General features: G+C 44.3%; 1 protein-coding gene across 1 annotated transcript in view; it reads right to left on the reverse strand.

Annotated features, from left to right (window-relative positions):
- Positions 1-24,629, reverse strand: part of mpp7a (membrane protein, palmitoylated 7a (MAGUK p55 subfamily member 7)) — an 866,557-nt gene that overhangs the window by 584,199 nt on the left and 257,729 nt on the right. Inside the window, 1 exon segment of the mRNA XM_034172035.1 lies at positions 23,582-23,750. Within this exon segment, the coding sequence (XP_034027926.1) occupies positions 23,582-23,618 (37 nt within the window). The 5' untranslated portion in view covers positions 23,619-23,750.

Below are 24,629 nucleotides of genomic sequence, written 5' to 3' on the forward strand. Positions count from 1 at the left end.
TGTGTGTGTGTGTGTGTCATGTCCCCTGTCTGTCTTTATGGTTTGTCTTTGTCAGGCACCCGTGTGTCCCCCTTGTGGTCTGTCTTTGGTGCATGTCTACAATCTGTATTTGTCATCTTTGTCTCTGTCACCCATCCTCTGTCTGTGGTTCTTCATACTGTTCCCCTGTCTCTGCCTGTCATCCATGTGTGCCTTCCAGGTGTCGGTTTGATCTGTTCATTCCCTTGTCCTCCATGCCCTAGTGTTCCTGGTCCTTATATTCCTGCATGTGCTGCTGTATTGTTCATGTTTTATTTTGTCCCCCAGTTGGCACTGTATTTACCTTTGAGTTCCACGTCACCCTGCTGTTCCTGATTTAGTTATCAGTTATTGTTTAGTTCTGGTTCTGGTTAGTATTTTGATTGCCTTCATATTTTGTTTGTTGTTTTCATGTTTGTTTTTACACCGTGTTCCACGTTAGTTATTGTTTTTGCATTTTTCTGGATATGGATTTTGGTTTTGTGATTTCTTTTCTTCAGTTATGTTTTGTTATTGTTTTATTTAGTGTGTTTTATTTCTATTTCACCTTCAGATGTCCATGTTTTCAGTCACCTGTGTTTTCAGTTTGTTTTCTTATTAAGTTTATTTGTTTTTCTGGCTCCCTTATTGTTGCACCTGTCTTACAGTTCCATTAGTTCAGTTAGCATTTAAGCACTCCCTGCTATCTGGCTATTACCAGTTCATTCCATCTGTTTGCTTCATTCATTCCATGAGTATGAATAGCAGATGGACTCTGCTATTACCTGTTGTCTTCAAGCTCTGTTGTCATTTTCTGTCCTGCAGATTTTCAGTGTTTTGCCACAGAAGTTTTATGCGCTTTGGCTTTAAGAACTGTTTTTATGCACCTGCTTTGCACAATAAATCATCAGGATTTTTGGACACACCACTTGTCTGTTCAATATCTGGAATTTTGGGTACACATCTTCAGTAAATCGTAACACTTTGTGCTCTTCCCTACATGTCCTCAAAGGCACATGCTACAATGAGGCTGGTGTAAATTTGACTAATGCTGGAGAGCAAGACTTTGATGAGTTTTTCACATCAGAATTATCAAGTGCAGTTATAATGACAATTAAAATTAAAAATAGAAATAGTAACACCAATCGTTTTTCACCACCACAAATTTTTACCATTTACCACACTTTTTCATGAAACTCGCAAAGCAGACTGCTCAGTGAATACAAGCTAGCCTGTAAATATGAAGGCCTAGGTTCAAGTTCCACTTGCGCGCCATGACGGTGTCCTTGGACAAGACATCTAATCTGCATTGTCTTAGTCCACTCATCAAAAAATGGGGACTACCCTTGGCCATGAAGTAACCTGTGATAGCCTGGCATTCTATCCAGGGGGAGTCAGGATCTCTCTTTCATTCCACGCTGCAGAAACTGGAGCTAACCACCGGCCCAGTGGACCCCAGGACTGACTTACAGTGAATCTGGGAATAGTTTAATTCCTAAACTGAACTAGGCAGAAAAAATTAACAGAAGACAAACCAAATAATGTAAAGGTATTATTGGCATGTTTTCCTCGTCTCTGTCCTCTTTCTTGAACACACTAAGCAAAATGTGTGCAAGGCTCCCCAGACTGCAGGTGCGGGTCATGATGACATGTGAGAACTTTGCTATCAGGTTAGTCTTTCAGACAATGCAATGTCAATTATTTTGTAAATGTGGCTATCTGTAAAGAAGAGAGCAACGAACTGAAGCAGCACATCTGGAAAACTCATCGACAGAAGAACAATAATGAGAATGAAGACAAAGATAACAAGGAACACTGAAGACTGCTGACTGAGAATTCACTGACAGTAAGAAAATTATGACTATGATGAGTCCTGCACTTAGGCAAACACTTTCATCAGAAGGGAGAAATGGTAGACAAAGGGTGGGAGGGAAGATGAATTTAAGCTGAATCCTTGCCAAAAGAAAGGAGAAGTCTTTAAGGTCACTTTAGCCAACTGGGGACAGGTCAGAATATATTAAAAGCTCATTGCTCTAATGTAGTTTCTATTGTGTCCCAAAGAAGACCTGAAAAATGGTCATTTAAAAGTCTGGTCATTTTTACTGCTGTGTTTTGATTCCCGAGTTTCATCCAACATGCTGTCTTCTAATGATAATTGCAGGCTGCAGCATTACTTGCTTGGATTAAGTGACTGTCTCATGCCACATCAGCGACCAGACATAAATTTAAATTATGTTACATGATGTGCTTGTGAGCTTTTAACATACCTTACAATAAGCCCAGCAAGGTTCTACTTGGAGTACAGCATTGACAGACCATGAAAGAGCAGGAGCTTGGCCCAGAAACTTAAGGGCAGGGGTTCACGCTTCATTCAAGCCCACAAGCCTCCCATTAGCAGCAATAAAGACCTAACCACTTCTCCACATTAAAAAAGGTCAGAGGACTGAAACCTTCAACATCATGTCCAATGATACTTCATGTCATGCTCTTTGAGTAACTCCATCATTTTGGAGGAAAAAAGTCAGTTTTGCAAGATGTTGGGGGCTTCACAGCATGGAAAATTTACTTCAGCAAGGACAGTTGGCCAGGTGCAATCAGCCATTAATTCAATCATATATGGTCTGTTTCACAACCACAGGCTGAACTTTGAAGAAACTGTGTCAAATCAGGGCCTACAAATAATCCTTGGATCTAGCTGAGATCACGTCTCCTTCAGGGAAACAAAAGATTGAAGCTTGCAGGACAAAGGCATAGGACAGATGAGGCTTTTCAGAAAGGATTTACTTTAGCTCATATTTTCAACATGTCATTAAATGTCACAGCTTTGCATTTTGTATCACCAGTTATACAGCTTCATGATGAAGTGGTATAGAGGAGGATTTTCTTAAAAAGAAGACCTGAAAGTTTAGCAACAAATTGGCAGAAGGTACATGTGAGATGCAAGACTAGATTTGATCTGTTTTGGTGAAAGAATATCCTTCTCAGCTCTACTCCACTATGGCACTAAGAGTAGTGATACAAAATGCAAAGCTTGCACTGTGGACAATTTCTCCAATCACAGCCACATAAACTTATAACTTCTTCTGGGTTGTCTGGGTGTCTTGGTGGCTTTCCTCACTCTTCACCTTCTTCTACAGTCACTCAGTTTTTGAGAACTGTCTGCTCCATACAGATGTAGCATAGAGTGCCATACTGTTTGTATTTCTTCATTGATGTAAATAAAGTCTAAGACATAGTCAGTGGCAGCTTCACCATCAGACAGCCTCGTCTACAACTACCACAAATGACTCCAAGCTGTCATTGATGTTAAGGGGGCAATACATGGTATTAACAACAGGGTTATGTAAACTTTTGTTCAAGGTCATTTGGGTAGTTTCTGTTGTCAGTATGATTTAGAAAGAGTAAACACAGTTGTTTGACAAACAAATGGCTTCATCCAACCACTAACCATAAGTGAAAAAAGGTTTTGTGTCATCATTCATATTCTCTGAAACATGGCCAAAAAATGTGATTTCTTAATTTTTAATAAATTTGCAAAAATCTAAAAACATTTTCACATTGTCTTTATGGGGTATTGTGTGTAGAATTCTGAGGAAAAAAAATTCATACATTTTGGAATAAGGCTGTAACATAAAATGTGAAAATTATACTTTCCAGATGCATTGTACAATGACACAAAATATGTCCAGGAATGGGCAATAACATAATACCAAAATTGAAGGAAGTCTACCAAGTGGTTTTATGTTCATAAAATCAGACAAGTCTCGGAACACCCATCCAACACACTAAGGAACCAGCTTGGGTCCTAAATGGCAAAATGCTGAGGGCCTAATGAGGGTTGGATCATACCCAGAGGAACTCACCACATGGCCAAAATAGTGAGTTGTCATTCTGTCACAATGCAAGTGATGCTCCACATCAGAGTTTCTCTAAATAACTACTTGTTTGACATGAGGTCATTCAACCAGTAATAATGATCTTCCAAAAGAGACCAAGAACCAAAGACAACCAGTCATCACCTTTGGTTACTGGTTCATGTACAGCTCTCACAATCATACAATAAGACATGAAGCAGCAGGACCTCAAAGAGTTGGACCATCATCCTACTACAAAGGGTTAAGCATTGCTAAACACCTCTGTCCAGCATCTTTATGGCTACATAAGCTCTTCTGAAACATTTCTCAATCTCAAAGGCAGAGGACCTGGAGACACAAGTGCTAATAATCACTAACAATAACAGTTTGTACAGCTGAGGCACTGTCCAACTCCATGTCTTTTAGAAAAACCAAGAAATCACACAGCTTTCCCATTATCCTGTAAGACCTGATCTGAATATAGGACTTAAGTTCAGATGTCAATCTGAATCAAAGTATTGGCCATAACAGGAAACCATCATACAGTTGTATGCAAAAGTTTGGCCACCCCTGATAATTTTCATGATTTTCTTTTATAAATCATTGGTTGTCTGGATCAGAAATTTCAGCTGAATTTATCATATAGCAGACTATCATATAACACACTGATATTTCAGAAGTGAAATGAAATTTCTAGTATTTACAGAAAGTGTGCAATAATTATTTAAACAAAATTAGGCAGGTGCATAAATTTGGGCACCCTTGTCATTTTATTAATTTGAATACATTTAGCACTAATCATTGGAACAAAAAATTGGTTTGGTAAGCTCATTGATCCTTGACCTCCTTACACAGGTGAATCCAATCATGAGAAAGGGTGTTTAAGGTGGCCATTTGCAAATGTTTCCCCTCTTTGCATCTCTTCAAATGAGTGGCAATATGGGAGCCTCTAAACAACTCTCAAAAGACCTGAAAACAAAGATTGTTCAACATCATGGTTTAGGGGAAGGATACAAAAAGCTATCTCAGAGATTTCAGCTGTCAGTTTCCACTGTGACGAGCATAGTGAGGAAATGGAAGACCGCAGGCACAGTACTAGTTAAGGCCCAAAGTGGCAGGTCAAGAAAAATCACAGATAGGCTGGATCTTTCAACAAGCCAATGACCCTAAGCACTGCTCAGAATCTATTAAGGCATTCATGCACAGGAACAAGTACAATGTTCTGTAATGGCCATCTCAGTCCCCAGACCTGAATATTATTGAAAATCTGTGGTGTGATTTTAAGCAGGCTGTCCATACTTGGAAACCAACAAACCTGAGATGTTTTGTAAAGAAGAATGGTCCAAAATACCTTCAACCAGAATCCAGATTGTCATTGGAAGCTATAGGAAGCATTTAGAGGCTGTTATTTCTGCAAAAGAAGGATCTACTAAATACTGATATTTTTTCTGTTGGGGTGCCCAAATTTATGCACCTGCCTAATTTTGTTTAAAGAGTTATTGCACACTTTCTGTAAATCCCATGAACTTCATTTCCCTTCTCAAATATCACTGTGTTTGTCTGCTATATGATATATTTAACTGAAATTTCTGATCCAAACAACCAATGATTTATAAAGGAAAATCTGGAACTCATCTGGGGTGCCTAAACTTTTACATACAACTGTAGTTGTTTGTCACAGTGCTCACTATCCGTGATGTGAAATTCCATAGAGCACTTGTGAGTAGTCCCTTCCCCCAAGTGTTCCGACAGTGTTTATGTAGCTTTGAGGAAAATGTCCTAGCATGAGCTTGAATGGAATGCAACCCGCTAATGCTCTCCACTATGAGAAAACTTAGTGTGCATGCACATCCATCAAGAAAGCAGCCCGTTAAAAATAGTCTCTGCTAGAGGCTCAGCTTTGTGCACACTTCTAAGTGTTGTCATTGATATAACTGTGAAAAATCTAAGAAATACATCTGTGTGTCAGGCAGCCTGAAAAAATATGAAGAGTTCCACATGCACATTCATGGTGGGCGCTATAACGGGTTTAAAACAGCGTGCTGCTCCGGTACAGACAGCAGACTCTGTATGTTGGACAGAAAGTCCATTATCTCCTGAAAATAAGGTATTTCAACTTTTTCCACTGTAAGGCAGCCTGTAAAACAGTGTTGTGGAAACAATTCCACATGCACGTTCATGGAGGCAGCAAACTAGCATCCAGTGACACAGACAGCAGAGTCAGCACACGTTAGGATCCAAAATCCAACAGACTCTCACAAAATTAAGACTTTCAGGGTGAAGTGTGCCGCCTCCTGTCAGTTCAGCCAATGTAAATCTGAGCCATCACTTTCAAATGAAAGAGCAGAAGCTTCATTATTGGGTGAAGCAGCATTTGTTTCACTCTGTCTGTCAGCCATTGGGATGTTTCTGCTTTTCCTAAAACGTACATCACATGCCGAGAAATGCCGAGTAAGACGTTTTTTGGAAATGCAACTGCTAAGTCACTGAGCAAGAGGGATAAGTAGCAACAAAATACATCCATGACTCTAATTATTAATGCATGTGCACAGACAGACTAACAATCATGAATAGTTTGATGTTGTGTTGCTAACCAGGATGTTAAATAACATGTGACATGTCCTTTAAGTAATGGTGTATTATCCCAAACCAGCTGTCAATCAAAACATGATTCAGCCTTTCGACTGATCCTCCAATCATCATGCGGAAGCTCAGCGTTCAGGCCAAGCCACAGCTCCATTCACCCCCAGAGATGCTGAGCATCCCGCAGGCAGTACAAAATCATGGCATTTATCCATTGACCATCGAGTTTCAAGACCATGAAAAAACTGTTCCATGCAGTCCCATTGAAATGAATGGATGCTCAGCTTGTACAGGCAAATGGATTGACCACAGACCGTATAGGAAAACAATTTCTTGAAATCTATGACACTGACGCTATGGGAATGTATGAGAAGTTAACAAAATTGAGCCAGTCGATTTGTGATAAGTAGCTGAGTCTGAACGAACCCGTCTTTGAGATGAACGTGCTCAAACATATTTGTAGTCAATGAAATGTTAATACAACTGCACATATTTGACCATTTGCCTCTGCAGTATATACTATATACAGTCTATGGTTGGCAGCAAAGAAAATAACAGACCCTCTATTATGAAATATGAGATACAGACAGCTCAGAATACAGTGCCTGTCTAGTGTTTCTTGGATCTCAGAATGGAAGGTTATTGAATCTGTGGGAAGGCTGAGTTTGGCAGTAGCCATGCAGAACATCTCTAACCAAATGGAGATCAAAGCCTGCTGGTTGGCTCAGTTCGGACCAGCTAATCTTAGATTCTCTGCACAATAGTAGACAAAATATAGAGGCCACAACTAACAGATCTAAATGACCTGCCACCTCTGCTTACTGTGGCACTCTGGCTAAATCCTCAAAAACGAATGCAGGTTATTTTAAAAATTGTATCCATTTTATTGTAAGAAAGGCTTCCAGCAATATCAGAATGTGACAATAAATGTTCTATTTTCATTATACATGAAGAAATACCCCTTTTTATCTTTCTGACAAAGTTGCAGACTATTACTCATCATCTCAGCATCTGGTTGTCAAATACAGCACATGCAGTACCCAGCCTATCTATTTTGGGGAACTTTATAATGCAAGTAAGCATGTGCTACCTGCAATGACTGATTTAGTATCCTGTGTGCTTTGGAAGGAAATGCAGGGTAGTGTCACTCTGCCTCAACAAATTCTTCATATTCAAACAAATAAGTCATAATTCCTTCCTTCACTCAGACTCTGCTTTCTTTTACATCTGCCTCCATTGACACCTTTTTTCTGTTCTTGCTAAAGTATTGTGGAAATGTTATTTCTGATGAAACTGGAAACAGGGAGTTCTTCCAGTGACAACAAATCACTGTGGTTCACTTCAGTATCACTGAGCCGGCTACCAGTCTTGGACCACGGCAAATACTTCAATCCCCCAAAGGAATAAAAAGCCTTCCTGCACAGCTAAGGTCTTCATCCAAAAACACCCTTACATCTCACACAACTCACAAGTGACACCATACTCATCATTCTTGACATAAGGATGGAAATCATTTAAAAGTGGCCTTTAAATAAAAACTATTCCAGCTAATTAAAGTGTTTATTTTAATACTAGTTAGATTACTTTTACATTTAATGTTAACTTGCAGTTTGTGTGTTAAAAACACCGTGTTGGAGTCACAAACAATTTTCTATGTTTCAATATCAAACATCATTGTTCAGCCATCACCTTCTCCAAAGGGGATGGTCAAGATAGGGGAAAATAAAATCTCTGGAATTGCTCATCTATCTCTTACACACAAACATGCACATATACAGCCAGTAAGTTATTAGTGTATCTGGTAAAAACGTTGTCCCATCAAAAGATTTCCATGTGTATTCATTCAGAGTGTCGCCCACCTCCTCCACAGCTGTGTAAGGCTGAACCACCCTCATCTTTAAATGCTATGCAGGGACCATAAACCTTGATAGAACATACAGGTACAGCTTGGAATAACACAGTGAAGTTTAATAAGGTTAATAAAAGGGCATCAGCATCTCGAGAAGTACCTGTTCACCAGTGTGTGTGCACGGCTGTAGACTGGTCTCAGGTGTACAGTTTATGGGTGCAATGCAGAAAAAGTAATGGCACATGGAGAAAGACTTTTCAGCAAGGCACTGGCCGAGCAGCATTTTGGGTGGTGCAATATGTGAACAGTAATTTACGTGACAAAACATTAATCCTTCTCATTCAGTGAATCAACTGTTAAAGATACTGACCAGAGCCAAAAAGCTCTCCTACCAAACACACCCAAAGGCTGCTCGTTTGACCAGAAGCAAACAGAAAAACTACCAAATTCACTCACTGATCACTCATCTTCAACTGTTTATCAGAAACCGGGTCACAAGGGCAACAGCTCCAGCAGTGGACACCAAACTTCCCTTTCCCGGGCCACAACTACCAAACTAATTACCATAAAAAAACTGAGTAATATTTGTTTATTGATAGGGCATCCATTTCAAAATGACAAATATTTGCATAAAAAGAACAAAAGTTTGTCAGTTTGAACATTAAATATCTTGTCTTTGTGGTGTATTCAATTGAATATAGGTTGAAGAGGATTTGCAAATCATTGTATCTGTTTTTATTTACATTTCACACAATGCCCCAGCTTCATTGGAATTGGGGTTATATGTGGAAAGTACAACCTGATTGACAGGTAAGAAGGTTTTATCTGTGCTTTTAACCCGAGGCCAGCATATGGCCAACACAAAGACCTAGCGGCCATCCGTCTGTCCATCTGTGTACAGCATAAGTTAAGTTCTATTACTGCCACAGTCTTCAAATTCACAGGGAACATTCTTTCAATTTCAATTTATTTTCATTTATATAGCACCAAATCACAACAAAGTTGCCTCAAGGTGCTTCACATAAGTAAGGTCTAACCTTACCAAGCCCCAGATCAAGCACACAGGTGATAGGTAAGGAAAAACTCCGTCTGAGGAAGAAACCTCGAGCAGACAAGACTCAAAGGGGTGACCCTCTGCTTGGGCCATGCCACCGACAGAAATTACAAAACAATTCACAAAACGAATATACAGGAAATGTTGCCAGTGCACAGGACAGGGGGGTTTCAAGGAACAGATACCACACCGATCTCTGGATGGAGCTGCACCTCAGAAAGAGAGAAAAGAAAAGAAAGCAGAATCAGGCAGCAAAAAGACTACAAATAAGGTATAATTTGTCAGCATTAAGCAACAATAAAAACGAAATAGTAAGGTGATCGCCGGACACTAGCCCTAAGCTTCACTAAAAAAACAAAAATTTAGCTCAAGTTGAGGCGGCGGGGTGCTCCGTTTCCTAATAAAATGAATTTAAAAGAGTAAAGAGTATAGTAACATACAATGCCAGTATGTTAGCCATACGAAAGGGAAAATAAGTGCATCTTAAGTCTGGACTTGAAAGTATCTACAGAATCTGACTGTTTTATTGACGCAGGGAGATCATTCCACAAAACAGGGGCACGATAAGAGAAAGCTCTGTGACCCGCAAACTTTTTATTCACCCAAGGGACACAAAGTAGTCCTGCACCCTGAGAACGCAAAGCCCGAGCCGGTACTTAGGGTTTAATTAGGTCAGCTAAGTAGGGAGGTGCCAGTCCTTGAACACTTTCATTGGCTAGTAGCAGAACCACAAAAAAATCTGATCTCACAGGGACAGGAAGCCAGTGAAGGGATGCCAAAATGGGTGGAATGTGGTTGAACTTTCTGCTTCATGTCAAAAGTCTGGCAGCAGCATTTTGAACCAATTGAAGAGCCTTAATGCTGAACTGCGGTAAACCAGAAAATCGAACACTGCAGTAGTCCAATCTAGCAGAGACAAAGGCATGAATCAAGGTCTCAGCATCTGCCATAGACAGGATGGGATGAATTTTCCCTATATTTCGCAGGTGGAAGAAAGCAGTCCTTGTAAATTTCTAACGTGGAGGTCAAAGGACAACGCAGGATCAAAAAGTACCACAAAGTTCCTCACTTTGTCAGTGTGATATATGACACACAAACCTAGGCTAAGCGTTAGCTGGTCAAAATAATGCCGATGTCTCACTGGCCCAATAACCATCATTTCAGTCTTATCAGAGTTTAAAAGTAGGAAGTTGCTAGACATCCAGCTTCTCACTGATGCAAGGCAATTTTATATGGATTTTATGTGGATGAGATTACCAGCAGTTATCGGCATGTATAACTGAGTATCTTCAGCATATCAATGAAAGGTAATCCCAAAAAGCCGCAATATGTGCCAAAGGGGTGCTATATAAAGGGAGAAAAGCAGAGACGGATCCCTGTGGAATCCCAAATTTCATGTCACTAAGGTTAGAGGTTGTGTTATTGTACAAAACACAGTGAGAATGACTGGTCAAGTATTACGTCATCCATGTGAGGGCATTCCCAGTAATCCCAAAATGATTCTCCAGCCTATGGAGTAGAATATGATGATCCACGGTATCAAACGCAGCACAGAGATCTAACAGCACCAGAACCATAGTGGTGTCCGAATCCATTGCAAGCAGAAGATCATTCACCACTTTAGTGAGAGCTGTCTCTGTGGATTGATATTTTCTAAAAGCAGACTGCAGTGGCTCAAAAAGATTATTCTCTTTAAGGTAGTCCACGAGCTGCCGTGAAACCACTTTTTCTAGAATTTTAGAGCAAAAAGATAGATTTGATATTGGCCTATAGTTTTTCAATACACTGGGGTTGAGATTAGATTTCTTACATAATCGTTTAATCACTGCTGATTTGAAACACTTAGGAAGAGATCCAGAAGTTAATGAGAGATTAATAATTTCCTCCTCAGCTGGCCCAAGAGTGGGCCACAAGTCCTTAAACAGTTTGGTTGGTATAGGATCAAATAACAGGTTGTACTTTTTGTAGACTTACAAGTTTCGTCAGTAAGCCTAGTGAGATACTATCAAATTATGTAAATCTAGGTAATATCTCAGTAATGGCATCCACCTCAATAGCAGGGTGTAGTGGCTGGGTTAAGGCATGCTGGAATATGTTTAACCTAATGTCGTCTATTTTATTCTCTAAGTAATCCAGAAAATCTTGTGCTGTAAAAGGAGAGTGAACTACAGGTGGTAGTCCATGTATAAGTGTTGCCACCATGTCGAACAAGAACTTTGAGTTACGCTTGTTTTTGATGATCAAATCAGACTAATAAGTCCGCTTTGTAGCCAGTAGTGTATGCTTATACTCTAAGACAGCATCACGCCACACAAGGTGGAATACTTCTAATTTTGAACTATGCCATTTCCATTCTAGACCTCTAGCCTTAGACTTGAGGTCATGCAAGTTATCACTGATCCAAGGTGGCTGTGTTTTGGGTGTGTGTGGTTGTAACAAAGGTGGCGCAATCATGTTGAGTGTATTTTTGAGCTCTGAATTTAAACTATTCACAAGACTGTCTACTGATTAGACATTTGCCAAACGTGAAGCTTGTTGGGAAAGTGTAGGTACACGGACCCACAACAGGGGGCGCAAATGAACGGACAATGGAGGAAGTCAAATACAACACTTTACTGTTGTGAAAGGGCACAACAAACACAACAGATTACAATAATAGACAAAAGGTCAAATCACAACAGGTGTTGTGTGGGCAGGCTCGAAGATAGGAGACGTCTGTCCAAAGTAGAACCGGAACCACACGATTTCCTCCGCCACCAGACCCCGGGAATACTGGAGCCGCCAAGTCCCGAACTCCCAGGTGGCCACTGCCTCCGCGTGTCGGATCTGGTACTGCTGGCGAGGAACAAAAAAACAATTAAAGGTGGGCGCGTAGGCACCCAGCAATTCACACGGCAGGAAAACCAACTCCACCTCTTGTTGGAAAAAGAGTCTGTTACACGATACACAAAAAGTCACAAAAGGTTACTGTCGAATAAATCTCACAGCCAGCTGAGAATGTTACCTTCCTGGTAAAGCGATATCTCGGCAAAGAGGTGGAGATGACGTCTTGCTGATATACTGATGCTGATCAGATGAGTGGTGACAGCTGTCATAGGTGGTGAGTGTCAGCTGTCACCCCGGCTACTCCTGTTAGGCGGCAGCACCCTCTGGTGCCTGGAGCCCGCACTCCAGGCAGGGTGCCCTCTGGTGGTGGTGGGCCAGCAGTACCTCCTCTTCAGTGGCCCACACAACAGGACCCCCCCATCAACGGGCGCCTCCTGGCTTGTCCGGGTGGCGGCGGTAGAAATCGGCCAGGAGGGCCGGGTCCAGGATGAAGCTCCTCTTCACCCAGGAGCGTTCTTCGGGTCCGTACCCCTCCCAGTCCACCAAATACTGGAAGCCCCGGCCCATCCTACAGACGTCTAAGAGCCGGCGCACAGTCCAAGCCGGCTCGCCATCGATGATCCGGGCAGGAGGTGGTGCCGGACCCGGCGTACAGAGGGGTGAGGTGTGATGGGGCTTGATCCGGGACACGTGGAAAACGGGATGGATCCGCAGTGAGGCCGGAAGCTGAAGCCTCACTGCGGCTGGACTGATGACCTTGATGATCTTGAACGGACCGATATACCGGTCCTGCAGTTTAGGGGAGTCCACTTGAAGGGGTATGTCCTTAGTAGACAACCACACTGCCTGCCCTGGCCGGCACGTAGGGGCTGGGGTCCGCCGACGGTCTGCATGGGCCTTCGTCCTCATCCGGGCCTTCAGCAAGGCAGAACGGGCGGCACGCCACACCCGACGGCACTTCCGTAGGTGGGCCTGGACCGAGGGCACACCGACCTCTCCCTCAACCACCGGAAACAGAGGAGGTTGGTACCCCAGACATACCTCGAAAGGGGAGAGGCCGGTGGCTGACGACACCTGGCTGTTATGGGCATACTCGATCCAGGCCAGATGGGTACTCCAGGCCGCTGGGTGCGCGGCTGTCACGCAACGCAGGGCCTGCTCCATCTCCTGATTGGCCCGTTGGTCTGGGGATGATACCCGGATGAAAGACTCACCGTGGCCCCCAGTTCCCGGCAGAAGCTCCTCCAGACGTGCGAGGAGAACTGGGGACCGCGATCGGAGACGATGTCTGTTGGGATCCCATGCAGCCGGACGACGTGGTGGACCAGGAGGTCCGCTGTCTCCTGGGCCGTCGGGAGCTTCGGGAGGGCCACGAAGTGGGCCGCCTTGGAGAATCGGTCCACTATCGTGAGGATGGTGGTGTTGCCCTGGGACGGCGGGAGGCCCGTGACAAAATCCAGGCCGATGTGGGACCAGGGGCGATGGGGCACGGGCAGCGGCTGGAGCAGTCCCGAAGCCCTGCGATGGTCAGCCTTGCCCCTGGCACAGGTGGTGCAGGCCTGGATATAATCCCGGACGTCGGCCTCTAGGGACGCCCACCAGAAGCGCTGCCGGACAACTGCCACGGTTTTTCGCACCCCTGGATGACAGGAGAGCTTAGAGCCGTGACAGAAGTCCAGGACTGCAGCCCTAGCTTCTGGTGGGACGTAGAGTCTGTTCTTCGGCCCAGTTCCGGGGTCCGGGCTTCGTGCCAGGGCCTCCCGGACGGTTCTCTCTACATCCCAGGTGAGGGTGGGTTCCGGTGGATCCGACAACTCCGTTTTGACTTCATCTTCATGTACCCGGGACAAGGCATCCGATCTCTGGTTCTTGGTCCCGGGACGGTAGGTGATCCAGATGTCAAAACGGCCGAAGAACAGTGACCAGCGGGCTTGCCTGGGGTTCAGCCGCTTGGCGGTCCTGATATACTCCAGGTTCCGGTGGTCAGTGAAAACCGTGAATGGCACGGACGTTCCCTCCAACAGATGTCTCCACTCTTCAAGAGCCTCTTTCACCGCAAGGAGTTCTCGATTGCCGACGTCATAGTTCCGTTCGGCCGGGGTCAGCCTGCGGGAAAAATAGGCACACGGGTGAAGGACCTTATCGGTCTTCCCGCTCTGGGAAAGCACAGCTCCTATCCCTGAGTCCGAGGCGTCCACTTCAACCACTAACTGGCGACTAGGATCGGGCTGCACCAGAACGGGTGCAGACGAGAAGCGTCGTTTCAACTCCTTGAATGCAGCATCGCAACGATCCGACCAGGTGAAGGGGACTTTTGGTGAGGTCAGGGCTGTCAGGGGGCTAACTACCTGACTGTAGCCCTTAATGAACCTCCTGTAGAAATTTGCAAAGCCGAGGAACTGTTGCAGCTTCCTACGGCTAGTGGGTTGGGGCCAGTCTCTCACCGCCGCAACCTTGGCCGGATCAGGAGCAACGGAGTTGGGGGAGATGATCAACCCCAGGAAGGACAAAGAAGTGCGGTGAAACTCGCACTTCTCGCCCTTCACAAACAGCCGGTTCTCCAACAACCGCTGCAGGACCTGACGTACATGCCGGACATGAGTCTCAGGATCCGGAGAAAAGATGAGTATATCGTCTAGATATACGAAGACGAATCGGTGCAGGAAATCCCGCAAGACATCATTAACCAATGCTTGGAACGTCACGGGGGCGTTTGTGAGGCTGAACGGCATGACCAGGTACTCAAAGTGACCTAAGGGGGTGTTAAATGCCGTCTTCCACTCATCTCCCTTCCGGATCCAAACCAGGTGATACGCATTTCTAAGATCTAGCTTCGTGAATATTTGGGCTCCATGCAGGGGCGTGAACACTGAATCCAACAAGGGCAACGGGTATCGATTACGAACCGTGATTTCGTTCAGTCCCCTATAATCAATGCATGGACGAAGTCCGCCATCTTTTTTACCCACAAAAAAGAAACCTGCACCCATCGGGGAGGTGGAATTCCGGATCAACCCGGCGGCTAAAGAGTCCCGGATGTAGGTCTCCATTGATTCGCGCTCAGGTCGTGAGAGGTTGTACAGCCTGCTGGACGGGAACTCAACGCCTGGAACCAAATCAATGGCACAATCGTACGGACGGTGGGGGGGAAGGGTGAGCGCCAGATCCTTACTGAACACATCCACAAGGTCATGGTACTCCACCGGCACCGTCCCCAGATTGGGCGGGACTCTGACCTCCTCCTTAGCCTGGGAACCGGGAGGAACCGAGGAACCTAAACATACCCGATGGCAGGTCTCGCTCCACTGAACCACTACCCTGGACGGCCAATCGATCCGGGGATTGTGTTTTAACATCCAGGGGAACCCTAAAATCACACGGGAGGTAGTAGGAGTCACAAAAAACTCGATCTCCTCCCGGTGATTTCCTGACACCACCAGAGTTACTGGTGGTGTCTTATGTGTGATTGGTGGGAGTAGGGAGCCATCTAGTGCCCGCACCTGCACAGGCGAGGTAAGCGCCACCAGAGGGAGCCCTATCTCCCTGGCCCATCTGCTGTCTAACAAATTCCCTTCAGAGCCCGTGTCCACCAGTGCTGGGGCCTTCAGGGTTAAATCCTCATAAAGGATTGTCACTGGGAGTCATGTGGCAATATGGGTATGTCCCACGTGAATGTTTTGACCCAACCCTAACCCAGTGTCTAGGGGCGGGCGTTGGTGTTTTAACCGCTCGGGGCAGTCCCTTACTTGATGCTCTACTGAGCCACAAACAAAGCAAGCTCCGCGGGCCAGCCTCCTCTGTCTATCTGGTGCCCTAAATTTGGCCCTGCTCGTGTCCATAGCTTCGTCAACAGGGGGAGCTGTCACCACACGGAGCGTAGAGGCCGTGGAGCGTGGGGAGGGCGGAACTCGGTCGGAACCGGAAGCGAGAGGGACGGCGCGTGCCCGGCCACGCCCTTCGTCTCATTCCCAACGGCGTTCTTCTAACCGATTGTCTAATCGTATAACGAGATCAATAAGCCCGTCTAAATCCCGCGGTTTGTCCTTGGCCACCAGGAGCTCCTTCAGGACCAACGACAGTCCGTTTACGAAGGCGGCGCGGAGGGCAGTGTTATTCCAGCCGGACCTCGCAGCCGCGATGCGGAAGTCGACTGCATAAGCAGCTGCGCTCCGGCGCCCCTGTCTCATTGACAGCAGCACGGCTGAAGCGGTCTCTCCTCTATTTGGGTGATCGAACACTGTTCTGAACTCCCTCACAAACCCAATATATGTCAGAAGGAGCCGTGAATTTTGCTCCCAGAGCGCTGTAGCCCAAGCGCGTGCCTTGCCGCGAAGCAGATTAATTACATAAGCTATCTTACTAGCATCAGTCGCGTACATGACGGGACGTTGTGTGAAGACGAGCGAACACTGCATAAGAAAGTCCGCGCATGTCTCCACACAACCCCCGTACGGCTCTGGAGGGCTTATGTATGCTTCAGGGGAAGGTGGGAGGGGTCGTTGAACAACCTGTGGAACGTCACTGTTGCGCACAGGATCGACAGGAGGGGGAGCCGCAGCAGCGCCCTGAGGGCGCACCTCCACCTGCGCGGCGAGAGCCTCCACCCTGCGGTTAAGGAGGACGTTCTGCTCGGTCATTAGATCCAACCGAGCCGTAAAAGCGGTGAGGATTCGCTGCAACTCACCGACAATTCCTCCTGCAGACGCCTGTGCGCCCTGCTCTTCCATTGGCCGTTCAACAGCCGGTTGACGCCCCTCAGGGTCCATGATGTTGGCCGAGATATCCTGTTGGGAAAGTGTAGGTACACGGACCCACAACAGGGTGCGCAAATGAACGGACAATGGAGGAAGTCAAATACAACACTTTACTGTTGTGAAAGGGCACAACAAACACAACAGATTACAATAATAGACAAAAGGTCAAATCACAACAGGTGTCGTGTGGGCAGGCTCGAAGATAGGAGACGTCTGTCCAAAGTAGAACCGGAACCACACGATTTCCTCCGCCACCAGACCCCGGGAATACTGGAGCCGCCAAGTCCCGAACTCCCAGGTGGCCACTGCCTCCGCGTGTCGGATCTGGTACTGCTGGCGAGGAACAAAAAAACAATTAAAGGTGGGCGCGTATGCACCCAGCAATTCACACGGCAGGAAAACCAACTCCACCTCTTGTTGGAAAAAGAGTCTGTTACACGATACACAAAAAGTCACAAAAGGTTACTGTCGAATAAATCTCACAGCCAGCTGAGAACGTTACCTTCCTGGTAAAGCGATATCTCGGCAAAGAGGTGGAGATGACGTCTTGCTGATATACTGATGCTGATCAGATGAGTGGTGACAGCTGTCATAGGTGGTGAGTGTCAGCTGTCACCCCGGCTACTCCTGTTAGGCGGTAGCACCCTCTGGTGCCTGGAGCCCGCACTCCAGGCAGGGTGCCCTCTGGTGGTGGTGGGCCAGCAGTACCTCCTCTTCAGCGGCCCACACAACAAAGCTAAGATATCAGGCAGCCTAGCTTCGAGTTCAGTCACAGTTGAGGAGTTGATGCGTTGCAGCAGTGATAAATAAGGTTGTTGTTCCCCTAAACACGGCAGCAAAACTGTAAACCTAATAAGTAAGTGATCAGAGACCACCAATGCAATTCGTAACAGCAATACCACATGCGAGAACCAAATCCAGGGTATTTACACTCATGTGCATCGAGTCCTGAATGCATTGCTGAAATCCTAATGCATCCACAATTTCCATAAACTATTTGCAGAAGGAATCAGATGGCTTACTTATATGAATGTTAAAGTCACCAATAATCAGAATGTTATCTGCACTAGTTGACAAGTTAGAGATGAATGCACCAAATTCATTTAAGAATTCAGAGTATAGGCCAAGGGGCCTATATACAGTGACAAAACAATACGGCTGATTTTTATTCTTCTGACCTTGGCAATACATAGCATTGCGGGCAGAGCGGAGAATCAGATGCTCAAACAAGTTATATTTGTGACCCCCAACAGCTAATAATTTAAACCTAGATCCCCCACCTTGTTTCTCATCACGAGGGACATGACTAAATGTGTATGCTGGTGGGCAGGCCTCATTTAAGGGCAGGACAGCTATAGGTTTAAGCCAGGTTTCACATAACCCAATCATATCTAAGTGCTGATCCATAATTAGATCATTAATCAACCATGATTTTGAGGATAGTGATCTTATGTTAATGAGACCCAGACTCAGTGGTGTTGACATTTGGACTGGTTGGATTTTGGGGTGGTTCCAGAGTAGCATATATAAGATGCCTGGAAGTAGGTTTAGGTATGAGACATTCCAAGTGAGTTGTAGGTAGCAGACACAAAATCTTTGATATTCTGTTCACATTCTGTTTGAATCTGTTTGAGTGATGTGGAATGACAGCCAATCAGAGTAGAGCTGCACCGTGACATCAGTGGCTGGTCTCATCAAAAGCGCTTTGCTTTGTGTTTATATGCATGTCTCTCATATATCATGTAAAAGCTAGCAAGAAATAAAGACTTCTAAAACTGAAAACGCCGTTTTTGAAACCTAATAACACCTCTGAACTTATTTTGTGGACGTTAGCATGGTGACGTCACAGCCTGGTAGCTAGCTACAAAACTAAATATATCCTCTCTGTCATATATTATGTGAAACGTAGCGAGAAATAAACACTTCTAAAACTGAAAACGCTCTTTTTGTAACCTGATAACACATTTTCTTTTGTTCGGATCTGAAGGGAATCTGTACGTCTTGAAGCTCTTGTTGTGTGTATTTGTGCCTCCAAATGCACAGCAACCCTGCATTTTCAGCGAATAAATAAATAAAATAGCTGGATTTACACACAGACACATTCACAGCGAATGGCATTTTGAACCCAAGATGGCACCAGGAGTCACGTGACCGATTTTTTTCGACTCGTCATGTCACCACTCTACCTAGACACACTAACTGTGGGCACCCCTCCCCCATACACGGCCCAGCAGCAACAGCAGCAGAAGCACACAGCAGCCACTCCGACTTTTCAGCCCAAACACAGACAAGTCCAGGATCGGAAAACTTTCCAGGTTGTATCGGGAAATTCCAATACGTGAATTATGTTGGTATCAGAAGGCGATCTCGATATTCAGTCGAATCGGTCCCACCACAACTTTCAACTACACATTTGCACTTGCTTATTTCGGACAACAAAACGCAGCACTAATATAGCTTTTCTGCTGGTCCCAGACAACTTTTACTCTTTTTAATTACTCAATTACCGAACCCTGTTCATGGTTCTGGTGGAAGGCAATCAATGAAAAGTGGTCAATTGTAGTTAGTAAGCTGCTATTACTGTACAACTGTTATCAAGCTGCAGTACTAATTATTAATGAACTGATGCCAAAATACACACATCACTGCAGACCAAATGCCTTCAGAAAATTACACACTGTCATGGTAATACTCGATGTTGCCTCATGCATGTATCTCTCTGATGATTTTCCTTTTCCAACAAAAATAATGCAACCCAAGACAAAATTTAGTAGTTTAAAATTCTACTGCACATTGTGAACTAAAATGCCACAGAAATTTGGTACAACCTCTGCGGTCAGTATTCCTATGTGAAACTGCTTGGATAAAAGCCAGTTTGCCATTGAGGATAACTGTAAATTCTGTGCTGCTGCTGAGAGTTGGTATGTTGTTGCGTGTTTCACAGGCCACAATATGAATGCAACAACAGGCACACATACAGAATTCAGAACGTTTCCTCAAAAACTTCCAACTAATAGCACATGGAGGACAGTTGGAAAATAAATGGTGTGGAGCAGACAGTGAATTGGGCCAGATTTGTAGGTCTGACAAGGCCAGGGTGGGAGCTGAAATGAATCTGATGAGATGAGCTGAACTGAGCGGAGGCGTTAAAGTTATCTCTCCCTGACTGAGCCCACAATAAGACTCCACAAGGAGTAAATGTGGAGGAATGACTAAAGTGCAGCTGGCTGGAGGAGAGATGGTACCTGTAGAACAACTGGAGTTTACGTAGTTTTCAGGTTACCCTGAGCAGAGGTTGGACTTAGGAGTGCCCCTGTGAAGCAGACTTGCCTTTACTGTCCACGTAAAATGTTTGCAAAAAGCGAGAGGTCATTCTCAGCTGCTTCTTGGCTGATGCAATTGTGAATGAATAATTTTACAATTTTGGTATCAACAGTTTCAGAAACTCGTCAAGTTTTTTTTTCTTTTTTACAGATTCTTCTTCAAAATTGTAAAATTATTCATGTGACTTTTGATATTATAAATATTTGAAACCAAGGAGTGTTTTTGTGTTCACACTGTATTTACATACTGAGACTAGCAGCTAACAACCTGCCACATAGTTGTGATGCGTTATAAAGAACAGAGCAGCGTTGTCTGGATGTCTGAACACACTTCACAATGGGTCAGGTAACATCAATTTAAGAGGCTTCATTAATCAGATTCCAGTCCCCCTCATCTAAAAGTCACAAACTGAAATAAGTCTGCTATAACCTCATCAAGGCAACAGTCTCACCAGCACACAGCTAGTTTGAAAACATTTTACTGGACTTCAAGTCTATTTTCTCACCATTTCTTTTGAACTATTAAATTCTCATTCACACACAAACACACACTTGTTGTTTATTTGGGCCAAGACAGAGTGAGAAAGGTGGTGGAGGTGGAGGAGAGAGATGGTGTAGTTTTACATATTCCCTCCACTTGTCTACCCACATATTTACTCTCCAAACACTCCAGTGATGTGCATTTTAATAAGATTTACTTGCACACACGCCACACATTCAACTGCACAGAGTTGGTGATGAAATCAGAGCACTGCTGCAAAACAGCTAATGATAATATTTTTTCCCAGCATCAAAACCCAAGCACACTCACTGTGTGTGTGTGTGTGTGTGTGTGTGTGTGTGTGTGTGTGTGTGTGTGTGTGTGTGTGTGTGTGTGTGTGTGTGTGTGTGTGTGTGTGTGTGTGTGTGTGTGTGTGTGTGTGTGTGTGGTGGGGGCTGCACATCAGCTATGTTAAAGAAAAGAGTTGAGAAAAGGTTGTTGTAAGATGGTGTCATGTCTTTGTAATTACTGGCACCCACCACGTGTGGAGGAGGTGCTTTGGATTTATGTTCCTCTGATGACGTGTTGCTGCCTACATGCAGAGGTTCTGCAGCCACACAGACGGTTCTCTGCACTGAAGTTAAGTACGTTGAAGAAGTCATTCTCATTTTCAGTGACAACAGACAGATCTGAATTTTTGAACTGAGACGTTAACGCGGCGCAGTGACTCTTTCAACTTGTGGTGTAAAGTGCAACCCGTGGGGGTAACAGGAGGGTCTGCTGACAGCCTAAATGTATGTATTCATACCTGTACTTAGTCTGGGAAAAAAGTGGTATCGGTGCATCCCTAGTTGTAATATTCTGTCAGAATGGTAAGCAGACCTATTGTTTTTGGATATTTGGGGAGTGAGGTGGCCCCAGACAGTTTTGTTGGTTCAGTGGTCCTTGGAGTGAAAACGTTTGAGAAACACTGACCTAAATGTAAATGCCAGAAAAACTGTCCTCTCATAGTCAAGTTTTGAGGTCAAATTCAAATATCTTCAAGATACAGCAAAGACAAATTGGTAAATGTCCAACAAGGTTGAGTCACTGGAGCACCAGTTCAATTTAAATGTACCAAATGTAATCACAAATAAGGTGAAGATTTTGTCCAAGAAAATAAAAAAAGAAGAGAATTGGTGATGAAACACAACCCAATCAACTTTGTTGGTGATGAAATCAGAGTACTGCTGCAAAACAGCTAATGATAATATTTTTTATCACATAACGCTAACAGATTCATTTTATTAGAAAATAGCTAATGAAATGAATCTGGTGGTATGTGTGGCTGTTCTATGAGATCCATCCTGTGTGTTTTAAGCAGCCAAATTAAGCAATTTTTTGTTGTTTTGTTAATCACACAGTGTGTATAACTGACAGAGATGGCGGGACATCATTACATTGCATCTCAAAATTAATTTATCCATGCTTCCTGAAAGCTCATCCAGTGTTGTCTGCAACAAATTCCCTAATAATTTGTGCTTATGCATTAATTTGTGGCCACACAATAACCAGTGACCACAAAAGAGTTGTTTGTTGACAAAACTAAATAATCGCGTTGCAGACACAATGGGCTGAATTGTACCTAAAACGCTGACATTCATTTTTAAAATAATTTCCGTGTAAAATCATAAGACCTCATTCAATTCTACAATGGCAGATTTTAGAATGAAAAAAAAACAAAAAAAAACTAATCAAACTGTCACCAAACTCACTCATGCACTCATATTATTGTGTAGCCATACAATACTTTTCTCACCAATATCAAGGGGGACTCTGTATATTTGATAGAATTTGCACTATTATAACAGCCAGTGAAATATTAACAATATTGTCTTTAGAAAATGAGATATGTATCAAGTAAACACGTTGCCAGAGAACAACTATATGTAAGAGACATGAGCAGCAGCCCTGCAAATCAGCAAACTCCAGCTCCTCCTTAATGTTCATCATGTTTCACCTGCATACACAGCTTCACAGGACCATCACGGAGGAAGCAGAGGAGATGAGCCGGAGGAGTCTTTACGTGTTTTATTGGAAACTCGAGCACTGCCGGGTAATTGCCCAAAATGACTCTAATCGTAATTGAATGTCTGGCTTTCTACTTTGTCTGAACAAATTTCCATGATGACGGAGGCCATGGTAACTCTGTTAAAAGTTTGGATGCAGACATGGACACACTCTTTATCCATCAGTGCAGGTCTTATTGTCTGTCCTCTCCTTGTCCCTTTGCTGTCCTGTGTTGGTTAGGCTGGGAAACAGTTCCTCTGATCATGTGCGTGCGTGCGTGATAATACATCAACCAGCGAGACAGACTGAGAGGACTACAGTTCCTGAAAGGAGAGGTGGCGACTCTTGGCAGATGTCCTGGCACTGTAAAGCTTGACGTGTTCCTCATTCTGACATGTCTCACACACACACCTCATATTTTGCTCTGTAAATTTGCAATGGTGTGTTTTTGATTTAAAAGGCACAAATGGAGTGAAAATGCACATCTGTTTATTTTCCAACCACAGTTTTAGAAGCTTTGCTCAACACTACATCAAACACCGCTCAACCTTATAAAATTTATTTCTATTCTGAAAGCAGATCACGTATGACTCTGTAATGGAGGACGCAGTGATGCATTACTTGTACTGTGACTCAACTATGTGTTTGCATTCATCTCTTATCAATTTGCCACTTTCAATCACAATGGCAAAATGCTGCTGTATATATGTCATTTTAACACCTGGATTTAACTAGATGCACTCCTTAAGTCTCATCACATTTCCAGAAATCTGCGCTTTACAGATGCTGGTGTTGGCCCATAGGTCTGTACCTGGATCGTGGCCGGCTCCAGTGGCCAGGACAGGCATAGCTCCTACTGGCTGCTCCCTGGTTCTGCTTGGGCTGTGGAAAATGGCAGCGGGGCTTCAGAGTCGTGTGCACCTCCGCAGCTCTCTCCAGGAACAAGCTGAGTCTGAGGACAGGCTCTATGCCATGGACCCCTGCAAAAAAAAACAAGATTTTATAGTCTACTTGTCAGATGCCAGAACGGATGAATGAATGTGTGTGATGGGATGACACATGTATCCATACCCATGAATATAAAGATCTACTGTAGCAGCAAAAATGTGTCTTTGTGTGTAGGTGGGCCAACCATTGACAGAGTTGAGAACAGTCACACAGTTGACTCTGGGCGTTTACGACCCAGCACTTTTTCACCAAGCTGCTGAACATCCTGCTTTGTACCAGAGCCAAAATCACTTTGCTTGGCGCCCATGCATCCTTGTACATACATGTACACACAGGCACAAATGCACAATGCATGCACACAGCAACTCCGCACTATATTCATCATCTAGCGGAAATCAGGGAAGCTTTATCTGCCGGGGGGAAAATAACCAAGTAAATGCAACAGACTTGTGAAAAAAAAAAATAAAAATAAAAAAAATAAAACAGGCGTGGAAAAGCATCGCTTCGTAAATAACGGCACTCAACTGGAAAGCCAGATACAGAGGGGAAAAGGGAAAAAAGGGGGCGTACACATAAGAAAAATAAAATGTCTGCAGCTCATTTATATCGACCCAACGGTGGATAGGCAAGTGTTCAAACACAGTAGCTCACAGTGAAGTCCAGAACCCCAACAGGGTGAAAACGGCCAACACGTTTTTAACTAGGATGAGATATGAGTTTGATTGTGCATGCAGAGAACGTTTACGGGTTGACAGAGTGAGATACAGCCCACACACAAGCTTCACGTGTGCTCTAATGAAGCCTGCAACATGAGTGAGAATATTTCATCTCCCGTGGGGAGTGTGTGGTGATCTAGTTGACAACCTTAACAGGTGCCGTTAGTACTGTCCAGGAGAAAAACAAGCACCTGC

Source organism: Thalassophryne amazonica, chromosome 1, assembly GCF_902500255.1.
Source record: "Thalassophryne amazonica chromosome 1, fThaAma1.1, whole genome shotgun sequence".
Classification (NCBI taxonomy): domain Eukaryota; kingdom Metazoa; phylum Chordata; class Actinopteri; order Batrachoidiformes; family Batrachoididae; genus Thalassophryne; species Thalassophryne amazonica.